General features: G+C 42.7%; 1 protein-coding gene across 1 annotated transcript in view; it reads left to right on the top strand.

Annotated features, from left to right (window-relative positions):
- The first annotated feature begins 3,173 nt into the window (after positions 1 to 3,173).
- Positions 3,174 to 24,312, top strand: part of Pmfbp1 (polyamine modulated factor 1 binding protein 1) — a 58,498-nt gene continuing 37,359 nt past the window's right edge. Inside the window, exons 1-4 of the mRNA XM_008834986.1 lie at positions 3,174 to 3,227; positions 8,481 to 8,666; positions 16,768 to 16,980; positions 20,226 to 20,381. Of these exons, the coding sequence (XP_008833208.1) occupies positions 3,174 to 3,227; positions 8,481 to 8,666; positions 16,768 to 16,980; positions 20,226 to 20,381 (609 nt within the window). The remainder of the gene's footprint in view (positions 3,228 to 8,480; positions 8,667 to 16,767; positions 16,981 to 20,225; positions 20,382 to 24,312) is intronic.

Consider the following 24,312-nt stretch of genomic DNA (forward strand, 5'->3'; position numbering starts at 1 on the left):
ATCAAGACCATAGAAGATTATCTTCCAATAGTGAGACAGGACCAACTGGCTCAAAGCATTTATTTAGAGAGTGTGTGTGTGTGTGTGTGTGTGTGTGTGTGTGTGTGTGCACGCGCGCACGTGGGCGCATATCCATATTATGCCATGACATGTGTGTGAAAGTCAGAGGACAACTTTCAAGACTTGTACCTTACCTTTTACCTTATGAGGCAAGATCTCCCTGGTTTCAGCCACACAAGGTCCTCTAGGCTAGCTGGCCTGCAAGCTTCTAGCCAACTCTAGTTCTAGCAGAACTCTCTGCTTCTCATGTTACTGTAGGAGGCCTGGTATTACAGGTGTGTGACACCGCATCCAACTTTTTTTTTAACATGGGTTTCAGGGATGAAACTAGGGTCATCAAGCTTGCACAGCAAGCTCTTCTGCCCACAGATTTATTTCCCAGTCATCTATGTTTTTATTTAGATGATAATAATTTTTTCGTGGGCACAGCTGTGACCAGGAGAGACTGTTTTGAAAACCAGAGGGCAGGACTTTGGAAAAGAAAAAAACAGTTCCCTGGTGGATGTAACAGATGAGACATGAAGACGTGATGGTCTCGACAGAGATGCAGGAGACAAAGATGTAAGAACCAGGGTTTGAGAAGAGAGATGGCATTAATGACAACCTGGGCCGAGAGGATCAGTAACCAGGGGTCTGATAGAGTAGCCCATTCTGTCTGGGATGAGTATCCTTCACAAAATAACCTGTATAGCCACCCTCATCAGAGAGCATTGTGAGGGTTCAAGATGATGATTTCATAAAGTGTGGAACCTCCCTCAAGACTCTTTTTTTTTAATCCATCTGGAAAATATTAATTACTGTCAGATGCCTTGAAAATTTATCATACTTTCTTTTTTTCTCAACCATAAGCACTTCAAAATTGCCCACCACTGTTATTGCTAATGAATCACAGGAGTACCATGTCTTCCCTGTGGAACAAAATTCAGCTCTTTTTCCTCTTACTTTACTTACTGCAGTCCAGTACATTCCATGTGAATATTGGAGCCTGTACCTTCCACTTTTCTTTTAAAATACTCTTGGATAAAACTATTGCAATCTGCCAGGCGTGGTGACACATGCCTTTAATCCCAGCACTTGGGAGGCAGAGGCAGGCGGATCTCTGTGAGTTCAAGGCCAGCCTAGTCCACATAGTGAGTTCCATGACAGCTGAGGCTACAGGGAGACCCTTTCTCAAAAAGACCAAAAAAAAAAAAAAAAATCTAGTAAGAGGAAGCGTGTGTGTGTGTGTGTGTGTGTGTGTGTGTGTGTGTGTTTTAGATAAGATTTTATTTGAGAATCATCTACTGATGGTATAGTGGGTCCTCCTGGAGAAATGTCATTTTCAAGGACATATTTTTAGTGTGTGATGTTCAGATTGAGTTTATAGCTCTTTCCAAAGAAAGATATTTGTCATGCTAGAACATAAAATCGGTGAACTTTTTGAGGGCTAGGACAGGCCATGAAGGTCACTCTTCAAATTAAGATTTTATTTGAGAATCATCTACTGATGGTATAGTGGGTCCTCCTGGAGAAATGTCATTTTCAAGGACATATTTTTAGTGTGTGATGTTCAGATTGAGTTTATAGCTCTTTCCAAAGAAAGATATTTGTCATGCTAGAACATAAAATCGGTGAACTTTTTGAGGGCTAGGACAGGCCATGAAGGTCACTCTTCAAATTCAGTTTCGAACTAGGTTTTGAGGCTTTGGTACCCCACAGCCCTGTCAATGGTTCAGTGATGCCACATTCATTTTAATCTTCTGCCTTGGCTAATCTAGAAGCCATTTGTGGTGTTCCCCATATTCTCTTTGGAGAGCAAAGGAAGCTAGGAGTGGCTGTGGAATCTGTTTGGGCCAACAAAATGTAAGCAGAAGTAAAGTGATTCACTTCCACTTCAGGAACCAGTACTTAATTCACCAAGTTCCCTTTCTGTAACCGTGGTAACAGACAACATAGTAGATAATAGAGGTTCCACCAACTGGGGACAATAAGGGGGAAAGGGAGGACAATGTGAGCAGAGCCCCGAATGACTCACAAGGGCATGTAGCCTATGTGAAAAATAAGCCTTCATAGTTTTTAGCCACTAGGATTTGGGGGTTGTTTCTGCAACATCACCCAACCTATCCCTACAGATAAGGCTGAGCAACGCCATCATTCCCATGATGCACCACTGTGCACGAAAGACTTAAGAGGGTCCAGAATGTAGAAAGTCAGAATTCCACTCCATAAAACATTCCAAATTCCATGTATTCTTTCTACTTATTGGCTTAGATTAAGGATGGGGGAGGTAATTTATTACGGAAAATGAGTGTTCTGATCTCATTCTTGGAACTATTCTGCAGGTAAGTACTTTGTAGAAATTTCCTCTAGTTAAGAAAATAATGATTTTGATTATTTTAATAAGTTCAGGGCATTATGACCTCAAATGTATCACCCTATACTTACATACCCACACATGTAAAACCATCTCTGGTTTCCTTGGAGGCTTCTTAATTTAGATAATTGTCAGCACTTTATAAGATTCCTAATTTTACAAGTGCTACCATAATGGCAAATTGATACTTCAAAACCTTTACATCATTGGACATTTCAAATCAATAGTTACAAAATGAGTAGGAGATCTTCATGGAGTAGTAAGAGAGCTTGTGTGACCTTGGGTAAGCTACTTAGCTTCTCTGGGCTTCAGTTTCTTCCTCTCTAGAATGAGGATAGCAGTTCCTGCCTCCCAGAGTTATGAGACTAGGTCACATACACCCTGTCTGGTCCATAAAAAGTTAAATGTTGACTATATCTGAGCCACAGAGTACTTAGAAATCTAGAAGGTAAGCTCAATTCAGATCTTTCTCTTCTCAAGGAGGGTGAATTCAGGAACTATTTGGTCTACCACATAGTGGGTTTTCTGGGAAAGATGTAAAAACCATGGTCCTGCCTCCCTCATGAAGGTTTTAACACAACTGAAAACATAAACAGATGGGTAGAAAAGTTGGTACTGTTAGCAGTTTAGGAAAATTTTCCAACTCCCCTGCTGAGGGTCCAGATCCAGCTGTGAAAATCTTTTAAAGGACTGGATTCATTTATACTTTTTCCTTCTTAAACACTTGGACTTTTTCAGGTTTATAACAAAGCTCACAAAAATGCTAAAGCAGTTTAAAGGAGAATTGCGAGCTGCCAACAGACTGAAAAATGAGGTAAGGCTTCTGACTTTCTACATATGTGGGTTTGAACCTTTCTTACAAGGGACTTCTTTTGGGCTTCGTGACTCAAAATTCCAGGTATAAGCATCAGAAAATACCATGGAGAGAGAGGGCAGCCGAATGCAGCATTTAAGAGCCCAGACTCAAACCTCAATGGCTCTGGATCCACATCAAATAGCAGAATGACTTGGAGTACATTGCTCACTGTCTCTGACCTTCCTTTGCCTCAAATAATTAAAGGCTTGCTAAATAATTAAATACTATGTGTAAAAAGTTCTTAATAAATATTCAGTATGTTGCCAACATTATTTTTATATGACATGATAGGGAAATGAGATTTTCTGATTTGTCTAATATAGAGTTTGTCAAACTTTATATATGTATTCCTTCATTTGTTCCCAAAAGGATTGAAAAGGTCAGTTTGGTAAGTATAGAGGTGTCTCACATGACATCAACTCCTCCCAAGAGGTGAGCAGCTTCTAAAACAGGTATTTCTTCTCCTTTTCCATTGGATTACTAGAGTCATATAGGACTTGCTGCCAGTACCACTGAGAACAAGCGTCTGGCATGAATTTTCTGTCATTTCTTCATTTAACGTGCGTTTTTGGAACACCTTCAGTTTGCTAGGCTTTGTTCCCGGAGCTGAGGAAAAAGAGGTGAACAAAATAGAGTGCCCTGCTCTCCTGGGGTTTAGCTCCTAGCAGACCTTCTCCCAGGGCACGATAACCAAAAGTGTGAGCAGCTACCCAAGTGTCAACAAATTCACCTCATATTCCATAGGTATCCAGTCTCTGCCATATGCCACATGTGTTCTAAACCACATACTTACTTATACAGTGTCCAGTGTTTACAGACTTTGGAACAATAACATGTCCTTACTCTTTGCTACATGAACATAATTGTTTCCAAAATTTGTGTTCACAGGCAAAACCGTGTATGAGTTTCCATTAATTCCCATAAAAAGTAGTGTAAAAATGCACTGTTTATATAGAGGTAAATGCAAGAATTGAGTTAGCAACATCAATATTAATGTTTCAAATTACAATAGATAACTGTAAATTGTATTACTACACAAGAAAAATGTAAGAATTTCTGAAGCAGCATTGCTTTTTAAGGCTTTCTGTTTGTTTGGTTTTCAAATTTTTCTTTAATTTTGTCTATTTATTGGGGGTGGAAGTCAGAAGACAACTTCCTGGAATCAGTTCTCTCCTTCCACCATGTGAGTCCTGAGGATCAAACTCAGGTAGTCAGGCTTGGTGGCAAGAGCCTTTACTTGCTGAGCCATCTCACCACCCCAAGCCTTCTGCTTTTTAAAGCATAACTCTCACCATTAGCTGGTATCTGTTGAATAGCTGTGGTGTTGGTGGTGATTCAAAGTGGCTTTCCCTTGAGTGTTAAATATTTGTCTTTATCCTCATATAATTTCCCAGATTATTACCTATACAATGTTACCTGTTGACTCCAAAATTACTCTAGAAACTGCTACCCATGTTTTGCCAAGCTTTCTTGTTCAAGTACCAAAATCCCAAAACCAGGGCTGGAGAGGTGGCTCAGCAGTTAAGAGCACTGGCTGCACTTGCAGAGGACCCAGAGGCAGTTCCCAGCACCCACATGGCAGCAAACAACCATCTGTAACTCCAGTTCCAGGGGACTCTAATGCCCTTTTCTAGCTTCTGTCGACACTGAATGATACTGGTACACTTACGCATGCAAGCAAAACACTGATACACATAAAATAAAAATGAATATATAAAAAAAATTTTAAGCCCCCAAATGTCACCATTTTGGATCTTTAGGATGTTCTTGATCTCTGTAAGTGCTACTGGGTCATAAGTTTGAATTTGACATCAGCTCCCCCTAAGAATAAACATGAACTGCCTATCAATACTTTGAAGCCTGAAGCAAAATTTCTTCCCCTCTTGAAATATATGTTTCAGAAGGCATGTTGATTGACAAAAGACTCCTTTAATCAATACAGAAATTCGCTTCAGTAAACAGCCTATTTTCTAATGATTACCATGAATATGGAAGCAACTGCAGTAACAGTACTCACTGTGTTGCCTAGGAGTTGGTAGCTCAGCTGATGGCATGTACTTCTAAACAAAAGGTCCAGGTTCCAATCTCATATGAGTAAACCTGGGGATCTAAATACATGGCTTATCTACATGAAACCTCACCTAGCAGCAGAGGTTTGTTATTTCAGCCGTCTAATGACTTCAGATCCAGGACAGCACCAGATGGTACCCAAGTGTCAGCATCACAACTCTTGGTTCATCTCATGCCCCAGTTACAGAGCTATGATTGATGAAACATCAGGTTAAATCTATTCCTATCACATATTGATACTCCAAAGGCATCTGCCTGGAATTTAATCTTCATAAAGTACATAAGATTATAAATAACACAGCTAACATCTTATGCAAGAAATTAGTTTTACTAAGACCCCAGAAAAACTTGCCTTTCTGGAATTTCTAAGCAAATTCCTCTTGAAACCACCTGCCATTGAAAATGAACTGTAGAGATCATCTCATTGTTCCTCAAGCATTTCTATTCCTCTTCTGATACCTCAAAACCCCTTTATGATTTGGTGTTTAAGAACAAATGGCTGCATTTTTATTTTAGAGGGAAATTTCATTTGACCTCCAGCAAAACACATTTATTATTCAACTTGTTTAAGGAATCTTCAAAGAAAGATAATTTATCCCAAACTCCTTGTTTTATGAATGAAGACATTTCCTTGGAGACTCCAGGCTGGTCGTAAGTATCCAAATTAGATGAGTTCACTGGCATTTAAGATCTAGCTGCAAAGTCTTAGTGATAGGAAAGACTAGAATAAAGTTAGTAGTCTTTCTACTCAGGATAGCCCAAACTGGACAGACGGGATATTTTCATTAGCCCAGGAGGGAACATTCATCTGTTCCCTTAGAGAAGCTGTGAATCATTGGCATTATGTTAGTGATCAAAGTAGGAGTGCAGAGCAGTCTTAGATTCTCTTGTAGGGCAAGCATCGTGTTGTCACCCAATCTCATAGATGCTGAAGAAAAATGGGTCTGTAGCAGGAGAGGAGGGAACCCTGATAGTCCAGTTCTCCAGTGAGGCACTACACCATTCCCAGGGTGGTGACCACAAGAGAAGGCCTCTAACACTGTCAGATTTGGCGTCTACTCCTTATTGGGGTAAAGGATTTTATTTTCAAGATAGGAGACAGTGTGTGCATGCCATTTTTAAGCCACTCTACACATATTCTCTTAAGAGAGTCCCTGGTAATTGTCTTAATGGTAATTACATGCTTGGGGCAGTTGACATCCTCTGTTATTTTTCTGAAAGTGAGGAGCAAGGGACAGGAGTGAGAGAGAAGAAGGGAGAGTTTTGAGATAATGAAATCCTTTTAATGACAGAGCCATGCCGTTAACCTAATTAAACTGTAAAGTGGTAAAAAAAAAAATCCAGGTAGTAAATGGAAATGAAGAAATAAATCAGCTGAGACAGCAGCACTTCTGGGAAACCTTCTGAATACCCTGACATTGGCGTGTCCAAGTCTCACACTCGCCTCTGGCCCGCCCCGGCCTTGTACAGAGGCTTCTTAAACTGACCTGTCCACTAAGGCCTGATTTATAATGTCCATCTCAAGTCTTTGATGTCCCCTGGGAATATATGTTGTGTAGCTCATGCATTTCAGAAGGCAGATCGTTGTGATTCAATGGCGGAGCCCTGACTCTATGGTCAGGAAGGGTGTGTCCTCCTGCCTCTCCTAACCAGATGTGAGACCTTAGAGAAATAGCTCAGATCCCTACACATTTCTGTTCACCCATCCCTACCTCCTCCCTTAAAAAGTTGCCACTGAGGTCACTCTGCCTATAAGAACAAAGAGCTGGAAGTAGTTGGGAGCATACATCCCACAGTACACTCTTCAGCCATTAACTGGCTAGAGTGGAGTTGACAGTCCAGCTTTCATTGCCAATAGAGACTGACTCTGAAGTGAGACTGTACTCTGAAGTTTAACTGCAGTCTCCTGGAGGATCAGGCTAAGTAACCCAGAGGACTTTGCATGAAATTGTATCCTTGCTTGGTGTCTTCTCTTCCTTCAGCTCCCCTCCCCCCTTCCTAGCTGGCTTACTGGTTTATCTTGGGAGAATTTTTTTCCCTTCCTTCCTTTTTCCTTTCTTTCTTTTCATTTTTTGAGACAGGGTCTCATGTAACCCAGGCTAGCCTCAAACTTATATCTTGGCCTTGAACTCTTGATCCATCTCCATTTCCCAAGTGCTGAAATTATAGGTGTTTGTCACCATACCCAGCTCAGGAACATTCTTTAATACAAATCTTCACCTAAGAAGCTGCTTCTGAAGAGTCAAACCAGAGAGTCAGTCACCTCCTTCACTCACTGCAGCTTCAGGTTCAAGGTCTAAAAGTTGGAGGTGGTGACACCTAACCTCATGAATGTGCTAAAAGCCAGCACAGTAATAGGAATGAAGCCCTGCAGGGTTCTCAGAAGGTTTCCTCCTAAATCCCTCTCATGCCCCTGCCACCCGCATTGGAAGGAGGCATCATGAAGTGATGGAGAGCCCACCCATCTGCCATCACACTATACCCGACCCCTCCCCACCCAAGTTGCTACACTCTACGCTTTGTTTTTACCTCAATCACTACTTTCCATTCTGATCTAGCAACAATTAGCTAATCCTTCTCATTCATAATCAAAGACAGGGATCTTAACGATCAGCCCAGGGATTTCGGTTTTGTTCCCATTGGTGAACTCCTGCAAAGAAAAGCACTAGGTTTATAGACAAGGGAGATTTTGGTTAATGGGTAAAGAGAAAGTTAAGAGATTTCAGAATCTCTCATCAACTCCATCACTGATTTGCTGTAGTCTTGACAAGTTCATTTGACATCCCAATATGTTTATTTCATCAGTGGCGGAGCCATTAATATTTATAGACAGTTACTGGGTGCCTGGAATTATTCTAGGCACTGACTCCTTCTTGAAAAGCAGGGGAATTGTCTGATGCACCCACAGTAACATGGAGAAGATTAATTAATATAAATAAGTAATTGTCTGAATGATGCAGAGCACTCAGACACCTCACAAATGGATCCTGTGTAAATGTTACCCAGGATGAGTAATAACAGCCAAGGCTTGATGGACAAATTGCCAGCAAATTTAAACTCCCTGTCAACCTGTTAAGTGAAGGAAAGCAAGCATTCTCTTGATCGTTTATAATTGATGCTTTTGTTTCTCTGGCTGCTTAGCCTGGGGAGAGAGACAGAGAAGTGGGCAACTTAAACAGCAAGCTCTTGAACCCACAACTTGACATCAAGAGTCTGCATGCTGTCTGCAAGAGACAGGGGAAGACCCTGCAAGAGAACAAGCTCTGTGTGGAGGAGGCCATGATAAATACAAGTCATGGAAGGCACCGACAGCTGCTGCTTACCTCTGCTCCCTTGACTGCTTTAGCTTCCTTGGACAGCAACAAGACTAAGTTCTACCATGGGTCACCCAGAGCACTAATTGAAAAAGCAGGGAGAGAGATAAACATACCCACATACTGTAACACAGACAAGATTATTCCTGCTTTAGAATGATGTAATCTAGCTATTTCTAAGGACATCAACATGTCAGGTGTTGTCTTTTCCCTTATCTTCTATTCACAACTAGATTTAGTTCATTGTCCAGAGAATACTATATCACAGTGATAAAGGATGGATCTTAGATAAACTGCTAAGTCAGCCATAAGCATGAAATACCCTGAGATATTGCTGTGCATCAATGTGCCTCGCTGCCTAGGAGCTGTTCTAAATGCTGAAACTCAGTCATACAATAAGTGAAGTGCCAGAGTCCTCAACCACTAAAAAATAGAGATTATTGATCCAGTAATCTACCTCCCTTTCCCTTTAGTCAAAGTTAACTCAAATTTTGCTCTTTTCCAGAATTCCTCAGTGGGACTGAGCCCAGTTGCGCACAGTTGTATCTAGATTGACTTGACCTGCTTCTTTCCCTTCCTTGTCTCCATTCCCCACTTGTCTGAGTTTTCTATGATCACCTCATAAACTACCTGAAACTCAGTTCTCTGTTACAAGGCCTGCCTTTAGAAGTGCCTAAGCAAGTCAGTAACTCATCTCTTATGCAAGTGTGAAAAATAAGTCTTCCCAGTGTGGCCATCTTTCTTAAGACTGACTTTGGACTAACACTGGCCTACAGGTATAGGCAGTTCACTGGCTGAGGCAATTTCACTTCAACCTGAGGTTCCTTGTGGTCAAGGACTCGGTCTCTCTCCTCTGTGCCTGTTAGTATTCTCCTAGGACTTACCACTTCACTATAGAAACCACAAATTGTTCTCTGCAATGGCCTGAAAAAAATGCTCCCAACCAAGCAATCCCTCCTCATCTTACTGACTTTACTGCCCCTTTTCTCAGGAAGTCAGGGATAGAAAAAAAAAATCTACTGGTTTTCCTAAATGAATCTCAGGAAGAAGATTATCATAATTTACTTCTTTCTAAATATTAACATTTTAGGATATTTTCACCAAGCTATCATGAGTTTACTTATTTCCCCCCAGTCAGAGAAAGCCATGTGGTTTATAAATGTATCTGGCAACTTGGAAGGAGAAAGGCATTAAATTGCATTTTATTATTCTAATTGCCCAGAAGAAGGTCTAACAGCTTGAAACAAGCTTTAAAACAAGCTCTTTTTTTTCCTAGCACTTAGTGCAAAATTTAAATTGCAGACTATGCATACAAATACACAATTACAGTAGACCTATACTCATCGACTCAAAAACCCCCTTAAGATCTGCCTTCCACAGGAAATGTACTATGGTGACAAAGGAGAAACACCAGGCTTTCTGGAATTTTTACTAATATCTGATGAGGAACCGGGGAAATAGGCAGGAGGTCATGGTTCAGGATCACATTTAGGGGAGAAAAGTAAAATATTTCATCAGATGTTATGTGTAGCAAAAGATGTAAAAGTCAAGAAAATACATGACCCTTTGAATCAAAAATACATTGGGCCCTTTGCCAGGTGATGTGGCGCAAATCTTTAATCCCAGCTCTCAGTAGGCAGAGGTGGATCTCTGTGTGATGGAGGCCAGTTTAAAGACATGGAAGCCAGCTTAGTCTACATCGTGAGTTCCAGGCCAGCTGGGGCTACCAGGAGTTTCTGTCTCAAAAATCAAAATAGTTATATAGCCTCCAAAATCCAGGAACACAGCAAAGACTAAGGCAAAAGAAGTGAAGCCCTGGGTTGAAGAAATGGCCTAGCAGTTAAGAGTGCATGCTGCCAAGGACCCCAATTCAGTTCTCAGCACCCATGTCAGTTGGCTCATGGCTGCCTGTAACCCAGAGCATCTGGTGCCCTCTTCTGGCCTCTGCATGCACTACACTCACATGCACAAACCACACAATACACACACACATACACACACACAATATAAAATCCTGTTAAGAAAATTTTTAAGTGCAGTGCCTAGGGTATAGAATTTATTTACACTCCCCTTTAACTGCCAGCCTGCACTTGCCTGACCCTGAGATTGAGCGCTTCCTTCGACATGCACCTCACTCCCCTCGCTCTAGTCAAAGAGTGACAATGTGACAGAAAAAAAAGCAGAGATACTAAAATAACATGCTGACCAAAGGCCAGGTATTACAGTACACACCTTTAATCCCAGAATGAGAAAGACTGAGGCAGGAGGATCACAATTCCAAGACCACCCTGGCCTATGTAGCAAGTTCTAGGCCAGCCCATGTTATGTAGCAAGACACTGTCTCTAAGAAAAACTAGTGTCTGGGAAAAGTACCTGCTACACAAGCATAAGGACCTGAGTTCAGATGCCCAGCACTCATCTAAAAAGCCTGGTGTGGCAACACATTCCTGCAATCCCAGCACTGGGGAGACAAAGAAATGAGACCCCAGGCCCTTGCTGGTCAGCCAGTCTAGCTGAATTGGCAAGCACCAGGTTCCACAAGAGGCCTTTTCTAAAAAAATAAGGTGGAAAGTGATTGAAAAAGATACCCAATATCAACCTCTGGTCACAAACACACACACACACACACACACACACACACACACACACACACGCCAAACCTAATAAATAATACCACCTCAGAAAATGAAGGACCTTGGGCTGGAGAGATGGCTCAGCAGTTAAGAACACTGGTTGTTCTTGCAGAAGATCCGGGTTCGAATCCCAGCACCCACATGGCAGCTAACAACTGTCCATAACTCCAGTTGCAGGGGATCTGGAGTCTCTTCTGTCCTTCGCGGGCATTGCACGACATGGGTGCATTTAACCTACATGCAGGCAATACACGCATACATAAAATAAAAATAGTAAATAAAATGTTTTTAAAAAGAAAAGGAAGGCCTTTTTAACAGTTGTACCAGGTTCCATTCACTGGTAGAGGAATGGGAAGCATACCAGATACCAGTAGAGTTCTGATTGTCAAACTAATCTTTGAGATGTATGAAGGACATGGTTTGGGACATAAAATTATATGAGGCAGGTTTTATTCTTGCAGGTAAAAGTCACTAGTTGAATATCTAAAGATGAGTAGAATTTTGATAGACATCACAAAATGGTTCACCATTTTGAACCATTGGCAATGAAAAAATGTTAATAAATCTGCTAAATGTAACGTAGGTTCCTGAATTGCATTCCGGAAAACAAAAAATGGTAGAAAACTGATAAAATCCAAAAACAGTATCTAGTTTCATTCACCATAATCTGCCAGTGTTCATTTCTTAGTTTGGTTGTGTCAGAAGTTAGAATTAGGACAATGTGGGTGAAGAGTCTATAAAAATTTTGTCCTGCTTTTGGTATTTTTCTATAGATTGAAAAATCATTCTAAAATAGTTTTTTTAAGTGAATCTCAAGTAAGCAGAGGTCACTTGTGAGAAGAATGTCCTAACCACAAAGATGCCTCCAAAAGAAATGCATGTCATCTGAACACAGTTCTGTATCCTACACGCAATTTACAGAAGACATAAGAAGTTAGACAAACCTATCAAGTGATGTAAGGGTAACCTGGAGTTCCAAGGAAGCATCCCACTTAACACCTCAAAGATAGGAAAAGAAGTTCATGACAATGACTGGAAAAAGACAGTGAGACTTTAAGTTCTTAAGTGAAAAAAGAAAACCATCAGGGATCCAGTTATCAGAACAATGCCAACCTGTGACAGGAGAATGTGCAAGCTCGAAGAGGGAATAAATGGTTAAAAGGTATTTTGAAAAGCTGGCTTTAAGCAAATCAGCAGGGCCTGATGACATTCTTCTAAGAGTACTTAAGGAATTGGCAGGTGTTATTACATACCTGCTAGTCATTATTTTTGAGAACTCAAGAGGATAAAGAAAGTCCCTGTAGACTGAAAAAGGGTAAATGAAGTGCTCATCTTTTTAAAAAGGGAAAAAGGACAATCCTGGTAATTATAGACCTGTCAGCTTAACTTCAATATCAGGGAAAATATAGAACTTAACATCAATCAATTAGCATCAACTTGAAAAGCACAAAGTATTGGGTGGAAACCAATGTGACTTTTCAAAAGACGAATCATGCCAGGCCAATTAATTTCCTTCTGTGATCAAGTGGCTTCATAGGCAAGGAAGGAGCAATAGCTGTAATCTCTTTGACCACAGTGGTGCTGAAAGGTTGACTAAATATGGGAATAGGTTCCTATGGGCAGCCAGAGCTCTCCAGCTTTTCAGGTCGCAGGGTAGAAATCTAGCTGAGAAATTTGGTAGACCAGATGGCCTCCAGAGTCACATCCAACCCTAGACACTCACCTAAAGAATTAATATTGTTTCCATAAAAGCACTTCCAACTTGCCCATTTTATCTGGATGTCAATTTAAAATTAAAAAAGAATATAACATCATATTTTCATTAGAAAAAAAATAGATGGGACTGGGAAGATGGCTCAGTGGGTAAAGTGTTTACAATGCAAGCATGCAGACCTGGGTTTGGATCAGCTCTCCAGCACCCAAGTTAAAATTGGGCATGGTGGTACATGTCTATAAACCCCAGTTAGCCATAGGGTAGAAAAACAGCAAATCCTTGAAACTCAGAACCTGCTGGCCAGATAGTCTAATCAAAATGGTGAGTTCCAGATTCAGTCAGAGACTGTCTCAAAAAATAAGATGGACAGTGACTGAAGAAGACACCTGACATCAAAACCCCTGGCTGCCTCATGCATGCACCACACATGTGCACACACATGCACATGCACATACAAAAGAAGACCAAGAAAGAATAGGAAGTGTGTTGGTACCCTTTGAAACTATTCTTTCTTTGGCACGCATGTATGTCAAATATAGATTTAATCCATAACACATATTACTTTCTATTCATCTAGAACAGGGAAAAATAAACTTTTGAACATATAAAAACAAATAGTTTGAAATTTAATAGGTCTAAAATAACTTTAGGCATTCTCCTAATCTTTTTCCAATATTTTTTTGAGACAGGGTCTCCCTGTAGCCCCAGCTGGCCTGGAACTCACTAGGTAGAACAGCCTGGCCTTGAACTTACAGAGATCCACCTGCCTCTGCCTCCCGAGTGCTCTTTAATTTTTTTCAAATTTATTACTTTTATTTTATGTGTATGAGTGTATTGCCTACATGTGTGCATGTGCACCCCTGTCATGCAATGCCCGTGGAGGCCAGAAGAGGGCACCGGATCCCCTAGAACTGGAGTTATGGACAGTTGTTAGCCACCATATGGGTGCTGGGAATCAAACCCGGGTCCTCTGTAAGAGAAGACAATGCTCTTAACTGCTGAGTCATCTCTCCAGCCCCTAGGTATTCTCCCAGTCTTTAAATTTTGATTCCTCCAAACCCATAGGCATGTGTAGTATGCAAATGCCTTAACTTCCCACCCAAGAGAATTCCAGTTTCTCTGTAGATATAATCAGTTCTTAGATCTTCGTAATCGGTTCTGTTACTCCAGATGTTATGTTTATCATGCAGGAAGAGTTGCGGATGCCCTCATCTTGTTACCTCAAACCAAAATAAAATCCAGAAAGATTCAGCATGACTTGGGAAGAAGAGGAATTATTCACAGTTCATTGTTATTACTGTCAAGTTGCAGTTTCATGCACACCAATTAGGAAAAAAATATTTTTTGCCCAGAAAAAGCTTCAAAACCAACAAGCAATTCCAAACAGACCTAAGTATAGGTGGTATACCCAAGTACGAGGAAGGGAAGCCCGAAAGTCTGGATTCTTGGAAACACAGAATGCTTTGCTCATCGTTTTATACAATGAAGAGGAAAATGAAGACCTAAGAAAACAGACAAGCAAAGGAAGAAAACACTTGAGGGGAGCAGAGTTTTCAGTGGGGCCTCCTTGTCCAGCAGTGGAGAACAAGTTCCATGAAAGCACAATGAAAGCACCTAATATTTAATGTAAACATTGGCAATTATAACTATGTGATGTAAATATAAATTCAGCTCTGTTCAGTTAGAGGTCTCATTACCGTCCATCTACTGCTTGAATCACTCAGACCAAACTGAATGTTTATCTTGTCTTTGCTGATGATTTCTTTTGCCTGGTGACCACAGTGGTCCATTTCTCATCTAGCTTCTCAATTCAGAGGCACTTAGGGTGAGAAAGACTTCCACGAGAATTTGGAGAGAGTAACTCCAATTGGGAAGACCTAGTCAGCATTTGTCTTTCTGGTTCTGACCTGGGCTGAGTCTCCTTCACCTTATCTCAGATGCCACCACCCCCTTCTCACTGAACACTTCTCTCTTTGAGGTCTCAGCTTAATTTCATTAAAATGCCATCTCTCCAGTTGACTCAGGCCAACTTAAGAAAGTCACCCTTCTTAGATGACCATGATTCTCCACCATCTTGCATCTAACTTGGTGGTGAATTCTAGGGCTCTGATTTCAAAATATATCTAGAACCCAGTCAGTTCTCCAAGTTCCTACTGCTACAGCATCATCCACACCACTCTGTCTCCTTGCCTGGATTCTCCCAGTAGTCTCCTGTTTGTTCTCTCCTCCTGTCTTTGCTTCCTTACAGTTGACTTTCCATAGAACAGCCAGTGTGTCCTTTGTAAACTGGATAACAGAGATCCAGTCCTCTCAAATGGCCTGTCATCTCCTGAAAATATATAATGCACATAGGTTAGAAGATGCACAGAAATAATTACAGGCAAAATAGGAAGCACCACATGGAGGATGTGCCGGCTGGATCTCAGGTCCTGGTACAAAGGCAGGTTAGCAACAGAACAAGGAGAGCAAGATATGAGCCGAGCCTTAGAGAATGAGTAGAAAGAGGGGAACTAGGGTCCACACAGGATGCCACCTCTGTCACATGACACTGTCATAAGGAATGAGAACAAGGAAATACAAAGGCATCCTTGTAAAACCTATTAGATTAGAAAAGCTATTTAGGATGTACCCTGCCAGCAGGGGGCCTGGTGCAGAGCAGGTGCTCAGCAGCCACAAATGAAGGAAAATGTAGGGTGGGCCCAGAATCATTTTAGGAAGATTTTGGATTAGCAGAGAGCCAGCATCCTGTGCCATGCACACACACACACACACACACACACACACACATACACACACACACACACACACACACACACACACCTACAAGCTCACATCATTCTTCAGGAGAGAAGTTGGTACCCAGGTAAGAGCAGTATCTCTGCTTTCCATTCTCTGGCTTCCCAGAACCCCCAGAATTCACCCTTGACTCCTTCCAGTGCTCCTTTACCCAGATATTTATTTATTTAATTATTTATCTATTTTTAGTTTATGTGTATGAGTGTTTTTCCTGCATGTATGTAAGTGTACCACATGCATACAATGTCCTCAGAAGCCAGAAGACGGCATTGGATCCCCTGGAACTGGAGTTACAGACAGTTGCTAGCCACCATGTGGGTGCTGGGAACAAAACCTGAGTATTTTGCAAGAGTAGTCAGTGCTGTTAACCACACTGAGCCATCTCTCTCTCCAGCACCCTACCCAGGTATTTTTTGGACTAAATTCCACCCAAGAACCAACTTCTTCTCAGGTCAAACTTGTCATATTTCTGTGTGAAGACAACACATAGGCACATTATTAACCACATCTCTTCTTTACATGTGTGGCTTTTTTTCCTTCTGACCTCAATAGATAATAGCTTCTGATGGATAAGAACCATTCTGGGGAGGCCAGTGAGATGGTTCTGTGGGTAAAGTGCCCTGCTACCACTCCTGATGACCTGAGTTTGGTCCCCAGGACCACACTGTAAAAAGAGAGAATTGACTTCCAAAAGTTATCATCTGACTTGCACATGCCCACATGTACACATAGCTAAATAAGTAAATAAATAAATGTTTACAATTTGAAGAACGATTTTTTCTTCTTTTAAACCCTTCTTACAGAGTAGAGATATAAAGTTCTACATTGTTCTTTGAATACAGTGAAATGCTCAATAATCTCACTTAGGATGAAAACGTCAAAGGGTGGAGAGCTGGATGTGATGCATTCTCCAGGGCAGCATCCTCCGTGGCCATCTATAGCCAGCTCCATATCTTCTGTCTGTGTTACAGAACAAGAAGCAGCCCGGGTCTATTAAGCAGTGTCATCTGAGACAACTCCAGCAACTGAAGAAGAAACTGCTGGCCCTTCAGCAAGAGCTGGAGATTCGGACCCAGGAGCTGCAGACCTCCTACTGCTCCCTCCTGCGGTACCAGTCCATCCTGGAGAAGCAGACTTCGGACCTGGTTCTTCTTCACCATCACTGCAAACTGAAGGAAGATGAGGTATTGTGAGATTAACCAGAGACCTGTCTTCGTGTTGTGCCTATGCCCGTTAGAAAGCGAACACTGTTTAAGAAGGAGAACTTGACCCGCCTTGAGCAGTTTAGGAGCTTTCCCTCTTTCTGAAGGTGAGAAGAAGGAAACCAGGCAGAGGGGTACAACTGAGCGCCTCGATGCTGATGCATGTGGGGCGCATGGAACCCATGTGCATGCACACGTGTATCTGTGTGGGGGAATCCATATTCATATTATCCATGCAATTTGAACACAAAAGACTCTAAGTTTCTGAGGGATATAAAAAAAGTACAAGGCTCATTAAATCAAATATTTTTAGGAAAATCAGCTTTTAATGCTATGAAAATCCATGGCACTTGCACAGTTGGTAAAATGGCCAGGAATTGGTCCTGAGTCAGCCACTGAGTGCCAGATCATTTCTTCAGGCCAGAGTTTGGGATCCTACAGACTTAGCTTAAGTATATTCTGGGCATTCATTTATAGTCATGTTCCAGGGCAATATGTTTTTTTTTAATGAGTATTATTGTATTGCCTGCATGTATGTAAGTGCACCCATGTTGTGCAGTACCCACGGAGCTCAGAAGTGGGTGTCAGATTCCCTGGAACTGGAGTTATGGATGATTGTTAGCCACCATGTGGGTGCTGGGAACCAAACCCAGGTTCTCTGCAAGAGCAGCCAGTGCTCTTAACCACTGAGCCATCTCCTCAGCCTTACAATATGTTTTTAAAGCAAAGGATGGCATCCTTGTAGAATACCAAGTAGCTTTCAAATACCCAAAGTTATAGAACTAAGGCCAGTTGGACAGTAGGAACACTGCTGTCTGTAACACCACGGTTCTCAGTAATGGAACAGGTGGATTTGCAGCTTGGGCTTCCACTGGCAGATTCCTCTTTCAGATTTAAAGAAAATTCCGAGGAGTCTTTTAGACAATATTTTTCTTAAGAACTAACTCCAGGGACTTTATAAGGGGTCTTCAAGAGCATAGAAATATTTTAAAGGATATATTTGGCCTAGGGAGAATTTGCTGAAAATGATTGGGCAGGGAAGGAGCAAAGAAAGGTTATCCCACAAAGTATCATTTGGAAAAAGTCTGTGACCTTCAACTGTGGTTTAATAAAGCTCATAAGAAGTGTTAAAACTGGTTGGTTCACTATACCCTAAACAAGAGTTCAGCCTGGATAAAGCAACCCTTAAATTAACCATGATACCACTTAGCAGCAAGTAATAGAAAAAGCTATATGACGGTTAGAGACAAAAGGTCTATTGTTGTTATGGCAGTGACACCTGTCATAAGGCACCTAAGTTCTGTCCTTATGGCCCTACCACCATGTCCACTCAAGAATTCCATTTCCTGGGTCACCTGAGGTAGCTGCCATAACTCCAGCCATCACATCTGTATTCTGCATGATCCAACTTAAAAAGAAGATGGAAAAAGGCACACTCCTTCCTTTCAAGGACACTTTCCAGAAGCTCTGCACAATACTCACTTATATGTAACTGTCCTGACTGTCACATGAATATAGCTAGGTCCTGGGAAGTCAGGCAAGGTGGTGCTGTGGGAGGCATATTGCTTCCTTCAGTCAAATCAATGTTCTGTTGCTAAGGAGGAGGTGAACAGATACACATTTCACCAAGCAGCAGTCACCATTATAGATTCCACTCTGGGAATGCATGGCAAAATTTATTCTAAGAATTCTGCTTGCTTCTTTCAATGCTTTGTTAAATGGAAGCATCACACGCCTGTCTAAGGCTGGGTTCTGCCAACAGCAGACCCTGAGATGAGGGTATGAGTGTGCTAAACCATATGGCTCAAGTTATATGTGCAGCGAACTCAGAAGGTGATCCAGGAAGCATGAGGGGGCATGGTCAAAGAAGGGCCAGAAACCCAAATGCAGCAGATTACTTGCTATAGGCAATTGGGGTTCAACCCTAAAGGAGCCCCGAAAGATACTGTAGAGTGTTCCTCAAAGTGAACTCACCAAACCACCTGGCCGTTGGTTGAAGGCTGTTCCTGGGGATGTTTACTCACCAGCACTTTTAACCTCCTGTCTTGCTCCTCTGGCTGAAAGATGCCCTTGGGCAGAGTCAAAAGTGCTTGTAGTTAGAATGGGTTGTGTACAAAAAACAGTGTAAGAAACTTTCTTATACAACACAAGACCACCTGCCCAGAAGTGGCACCATCCACAGGTGACTGGACCTGCCCACATCACCCAACAATCAAGAAAATGCCTCACAGACATGGCCACAGGCCAGTCCAATGGAGGAAATTCCTTAATTGAGATCGCCTCTACCTAGGTGTGTCAGGTTGACAACTAAAGTTATCCAGCACAACATGCTAAACCAAAATAGTGAGTGCTGAGGGACTGTGAGTGGGACCAACAACCTCTGTCCCAAATACATTACTATGAAGTGTCTAATCTAACAAACACCTTAAACTAAACCATCCTTCCCTGAGAAGAATCTCAGGTGTGAAGTACCAAGTTTAACCAGCTTAACTAATGGTCCATTTCTCCCATACTGGATGACTTGAAATGGCATGAAGCCTTCTGTGGTGACTTTCCTCTTGTTCAAACACATACAACTTGAGTCATACGGTTCATTACACTCAATTACGTACAGTCATTTGCTAATTTGAAACCTCATTTCCCCAAGATTGTGAGAGGTGAGACTGTGTCTCCTATGTGTATACCCCATCCTCACCCAGTGCAATGCTCATGGGCATCCCAGAGATACCTGTCAGTGGATGACTGATGAAGAAGAAAGCGAATACAAATAAGGATCATGCAAATCTCAGAGGAGCTTTGGATCATACCCCCTCACTATCTCTTAGCGACTTGCTGACATGGAAGTGTGTGTGAAAGGCTCAACATTTTCCAAATTGGGTCTCTTGAGAGTGCCCAGGAAAGAAAGGACACCAGCATTCCAAGCCTTTAAAGAGAATGAAGTGGTGCAAATCCATTCCTAGTCAAGTGTTCACTCAGTTCCTACCAAATGTCAGAGAGAATGGGGAGAAGATATGGTCTGTATCTATAAGAGCTTAGGTCCAAATAGGACGACCTGTTGTTTTCATCACCACCTCCAGTGCTAGCAGGGGCTTTTAGACCTGTGCTGCACCTGTTCTGTTCTTCTAGGTTTCTAGTTTAGACACTGGACTGTTCTTGTGGAGTCTTATAGTTACTGCCTTCCTCATTGGATGTTTGCATGGGCTCAATGTGTTTTTGTTCCTGCACAGGTGATTCTCTATGAGGAGGAAATGGGAAATCATAATGAAAACATGGGGGAGAAGTTCCATCTGGCACAGGAGAAGCTTGCCTTGGAGGGTGACAAGATTGTGTCCCTAGAAAGGAGCCTAAACCTGTACAGCTCCAGCAAGGAGACATATTCTCAGGTGGTTCTCTCTACTGGTCCTAACCTCTTCCACCCAGAACCCAACCTCCCATCAAATATGAGCTACTGCCCCTGAATTCTATAACTCTCAATTTTTTTATATCCAGATTTTACATCTCCTTTAAGATGACTCCTAGCCAGGGCCTGGGAATAGACAGAGTGCTTTCCTGCTAGAATGCATAAAGCCCTGAGTTCCATCCCCACCACCACATGAGTCAAGTGTGGTGATGCATGTCTGTAATCTCAACACTCAGGAGGTGGAGGATCAAGTATTTAGAGTCATCCTTGACTACAGAGGGAATTCAAGGCCAGCGTCGGATATGTGAGACACTGTCTCAGAAAAGTAAAAACAAATGGGCTAGAGAGATGGCTCAGCAGTTAAGAGCACATATTGCTCTTGCAAGTCTGATTCCTAGCACCCACATTGATTGGCTCACTACTGCTGCTTGTATGTCTACCTTCAGGGGGATCCAGCACCTCTGGTCTCTGCAGGCACTTGCACTCAATGCATATACTCAGCACAGTGACATACACAGAGACACATAGTTGAAAATAAGCAACAACTTTAAATCTTAAAAAATAAAATAAGATTACTCCTATGTTGCGGGTTCTCCTCAGGCCAGCTGTGAAGACCCTAACCTGAATCGGGTCCCCTGCCAATTAGGGGGGGGCAAGAGGCGCAGAGTCACGACACACAGACCCCAGGAGTCAGGTAGAAGCAAGTATTAGGCAAGGTGCTGCAGGCTCGTTTAATGCAGGAGGGGGCAGGCCTTATATTTCCCTTTTCTCCACCCCCAAGTCCCTTTAGTCAGTGTATCGTTTGCTGATTGGTCCGCTCCATGCAGTCTGTCAGCAGTCACTGGGCTCCCAAGCAGCATACGGAGATGTGGGCTCCTTTTGGCGGGCTATTTGCGGGCCAAGAAGTGAAGTGAATTCTCGCTGAATCCCAGGGCTCTGGGTCCGTGCCATCTTTTGGAGGCTTCCTGCTACATTTCCACCCTTTTTCTTTAAAAATGACTGTCCAGCGAGAGCCTGTAGTCAGCTCTGCCTCGGGATGACCTCAGGATCATGGACTGTGCCTGTCTTAGGTTGTCCTATTCGGGCATGAACCTTACCCATCATTGGAGCATGGGTGTACACATCCATGTCCTGGCTTAGGTTGATTCAGCCCAACAGGAGCTTACCCATCATTCGCTACCAGCCCTCCAAGGGGTATTGTCCCAGGGGATCAGTCCAGGTGGGGAATTATCTGTAGAGGCCTCGTACATTTGTGCAAGCCAAGTCTGTCAGGCTGCATAGGGCGGGTTGAAATCATCTTCGTGTATTGCTCTGAGGGCCTGATACACCAAGTGTTTGGATTTTTTCTGACTGCACGAACAAAGAACAAGGCATTTAAGAAGTAGAAAGAGAAGAATAATTATGCCTGTCAGAAGTAGGTAAGTGACAATCCAAGACATGTCAAACAGTGCTTTTAGATTAGAGGCACTGCCGGCATAATCTTGGACAGTCAGGTTGAACAGCCCAATGCATGAGGATGTGTTGTTGGTAGTGAAGCATAGAGAGTTATTTAGGGGCAGGAGCCATTGAGTGATTCCCAAGAAGTAACTGGGTCCGTGGTGGGGAGGCCAAGCATAGAATTAGTTGAATAGATGGTGGGGTAGGCTGGGGAATGAAGCGATAAGGGCAAGAGTATAGGTGGCGAGGGGACCAAGGTCCAGAGATCATGGGCTGTGGCAGAGGTGGGGAATAGCAAACCAATTATCCAGCAGCAAGTGGGGTGGGCAGCCATGGATGCTGCTCCACATTGGGGCTGATCAGGGCTGACATTAACCAGAAATGCGGACAAAGGCAGGTGAGGGTTTAAGGAGGGCAGCCTAGGAGGGAGGGGCATGGTAGCAGCGGAAAAGCACACAAGTATAGCCTTGCCCTCTTGTTAACAAGGGGGTGGGGGTTGCCATTGACATGTTATGGGGTCTTTCCATCTCACTAGTGGCAGGGGTGTAGGCTTAGGTATGGTGGCCCACTGTTTGTAAGCCGGGCTTAACCCATTTTCATTGAAGGACAGGGAATTAATGCTGAATAGAGCTTCAATTAGAGCCAGGTGCAGTTCCCTTTTAGACTCAGGGTTAGCAAATTTTTGTAATGTTTCTTTGAGGTTCCTATTTGCCCATTCCACAATGGCTTGTCCCTGTGGATTATAAGGGATGCCAAGGGAGTGGCTAATTTTCCATGTTGACAGGAATGATTGGAATTGTAGAGAGGTATAAGCTGGCCCATTATCAGGTTTTAGGGTCCATGGCACTCCCATTACCAGCATTGCTGATTTGACCACTTTAATGGCGTGTGAGGCCTTTTCACCAGTTTGAACAATGGCAAAAGAAAGGAAGAGTAGGTGTCAACAATGACATGGACATATTTAAGATTACCAAAGGAGTTATAATGGGTGACATCCATTTACCAGAGGGCATTGGGTAGGAGACCACATGGGTTAACTCCATATCGATTGAGGGGGCCTAAGGGAGCAAGGGGTGCACACGTAACGCAAGATCTGCTCAGATGTTTGCATCGAGAGATGGGTAAGTCGGGTAGAAGGCGGTGCAGACTGAGAGGAGAAAGGTGAAATTGTTGGCGTAAGTCTGGCTTGTTCTAGTAGAGGAATCTCTACAGACATAATAAGTTTATCTACTTTGTCATTTCCCTTTGCCAAGATACCAGGGAGCTTGGTGTGTGATTTTATGTGGGATATGTGCCAGGGCCATTGTCTGTTATCTAAAATAATCTGGAGAGCTCTGTTGTTCTAGTGATGGGATCCTTGTGGCCTTTTACTCGAGCAAAGGGAAGACATCTGAGGGCCTGAACCGCATACTGGCTGTCGGAGAATATATTGAACGGCTCAGTCTGGCAGACTTGGAAGATTTTTAACAAGGCCAGGAGCTCCCCCAACTGGACAGAGCCGGGATTGGCTTGTACATAACAGGTGTCCTCCTTTCCCATGTGCTGAATGACAGCGCCATAACGGGACTTCTGGCATCTGAGAAGGCTAGCGTGGCTAAAGGTAGGGGGTTTTTGCAGGGGGAAGTGTGTGGCTGAGTGGTGATTTCCAAACAGGCCAGGCTGGCCAGTCACTTATCTGGGTGTGTGTGGTTATCCAACTCTCCCGTGAACCTGGACATCATTAATTGGAAAGCCGGAGTCTGCCCATAATGTTTGGGAATGCTTAAGAGGAAAGGGCAGTATAATTTTGTCAGGTTCCTTTCCGAATATGCGCCTGGCTGTTTGTCGGGCCTTAATTGCCAACTTGAAGGCAATATCATACTTAGAGCTAAGCCTAGTTAGGTCCAAGGTTGCATTTTTAGTCCAGAGGATCAAGGCCAGTAATGGTTCTGCTGGGTCATGACGTCGGAGTGACGCAGACCAGAGTATATGATCTATCTTATTGAGAAGATCCTTAGCTGACTGGGTGAGAGGGATCCTTAAAGTTGTTGAATTATGGCTTTCCAGGAGGGAGAACAAGGCCTGGAACAAGGCTTTGGGGCTCAGTCAAGGTATATACAGTTTTTTTGTAAGATGGAAGGGTTAAGCGGTTTAATTACAGTATCTATATGGTAGCCAAGGAATGTGAAAGGTTGGATGTATTGTAACTTGTCTCATGCAATGTGGAGACCTAGACATTCTAAATCAGCAAGCAGACTGGGTATTGCAGCCTGTAAAGTATTCTGAGATTTTTGTGCTAGCAGTATGTCGTCCATGTAGTGGATGACAATTAGGTCCTTGGGGATGTTGGTTAAGGCCTTATTAACATATAATTGACAGATTGTGGGGCTATTTTTCATACCCTGTGGTAGTACCTTCCATTGGTACCTCTTGGCTGTTCTTTGAAAGTTGGGCTCCCATACTGTGAAGGGAAAGTGAGGTCTATCTTGTTCCACTAG

This window comes from Nannospalax galili, unplaced genomic scaffold (genome assembly GCF_000622305.1).
Source record: "Nannospalax galili isolate Female #2095 unplaced genomic scaffold, S.galili_v1.0 scaffold56, whole genome shotgun sequence".
NCBI lineage: Eukaryota > Metazoa > Chordata > Mammalia > Rodentia > Spalacidae > Nannospalax > Nannospalax galili.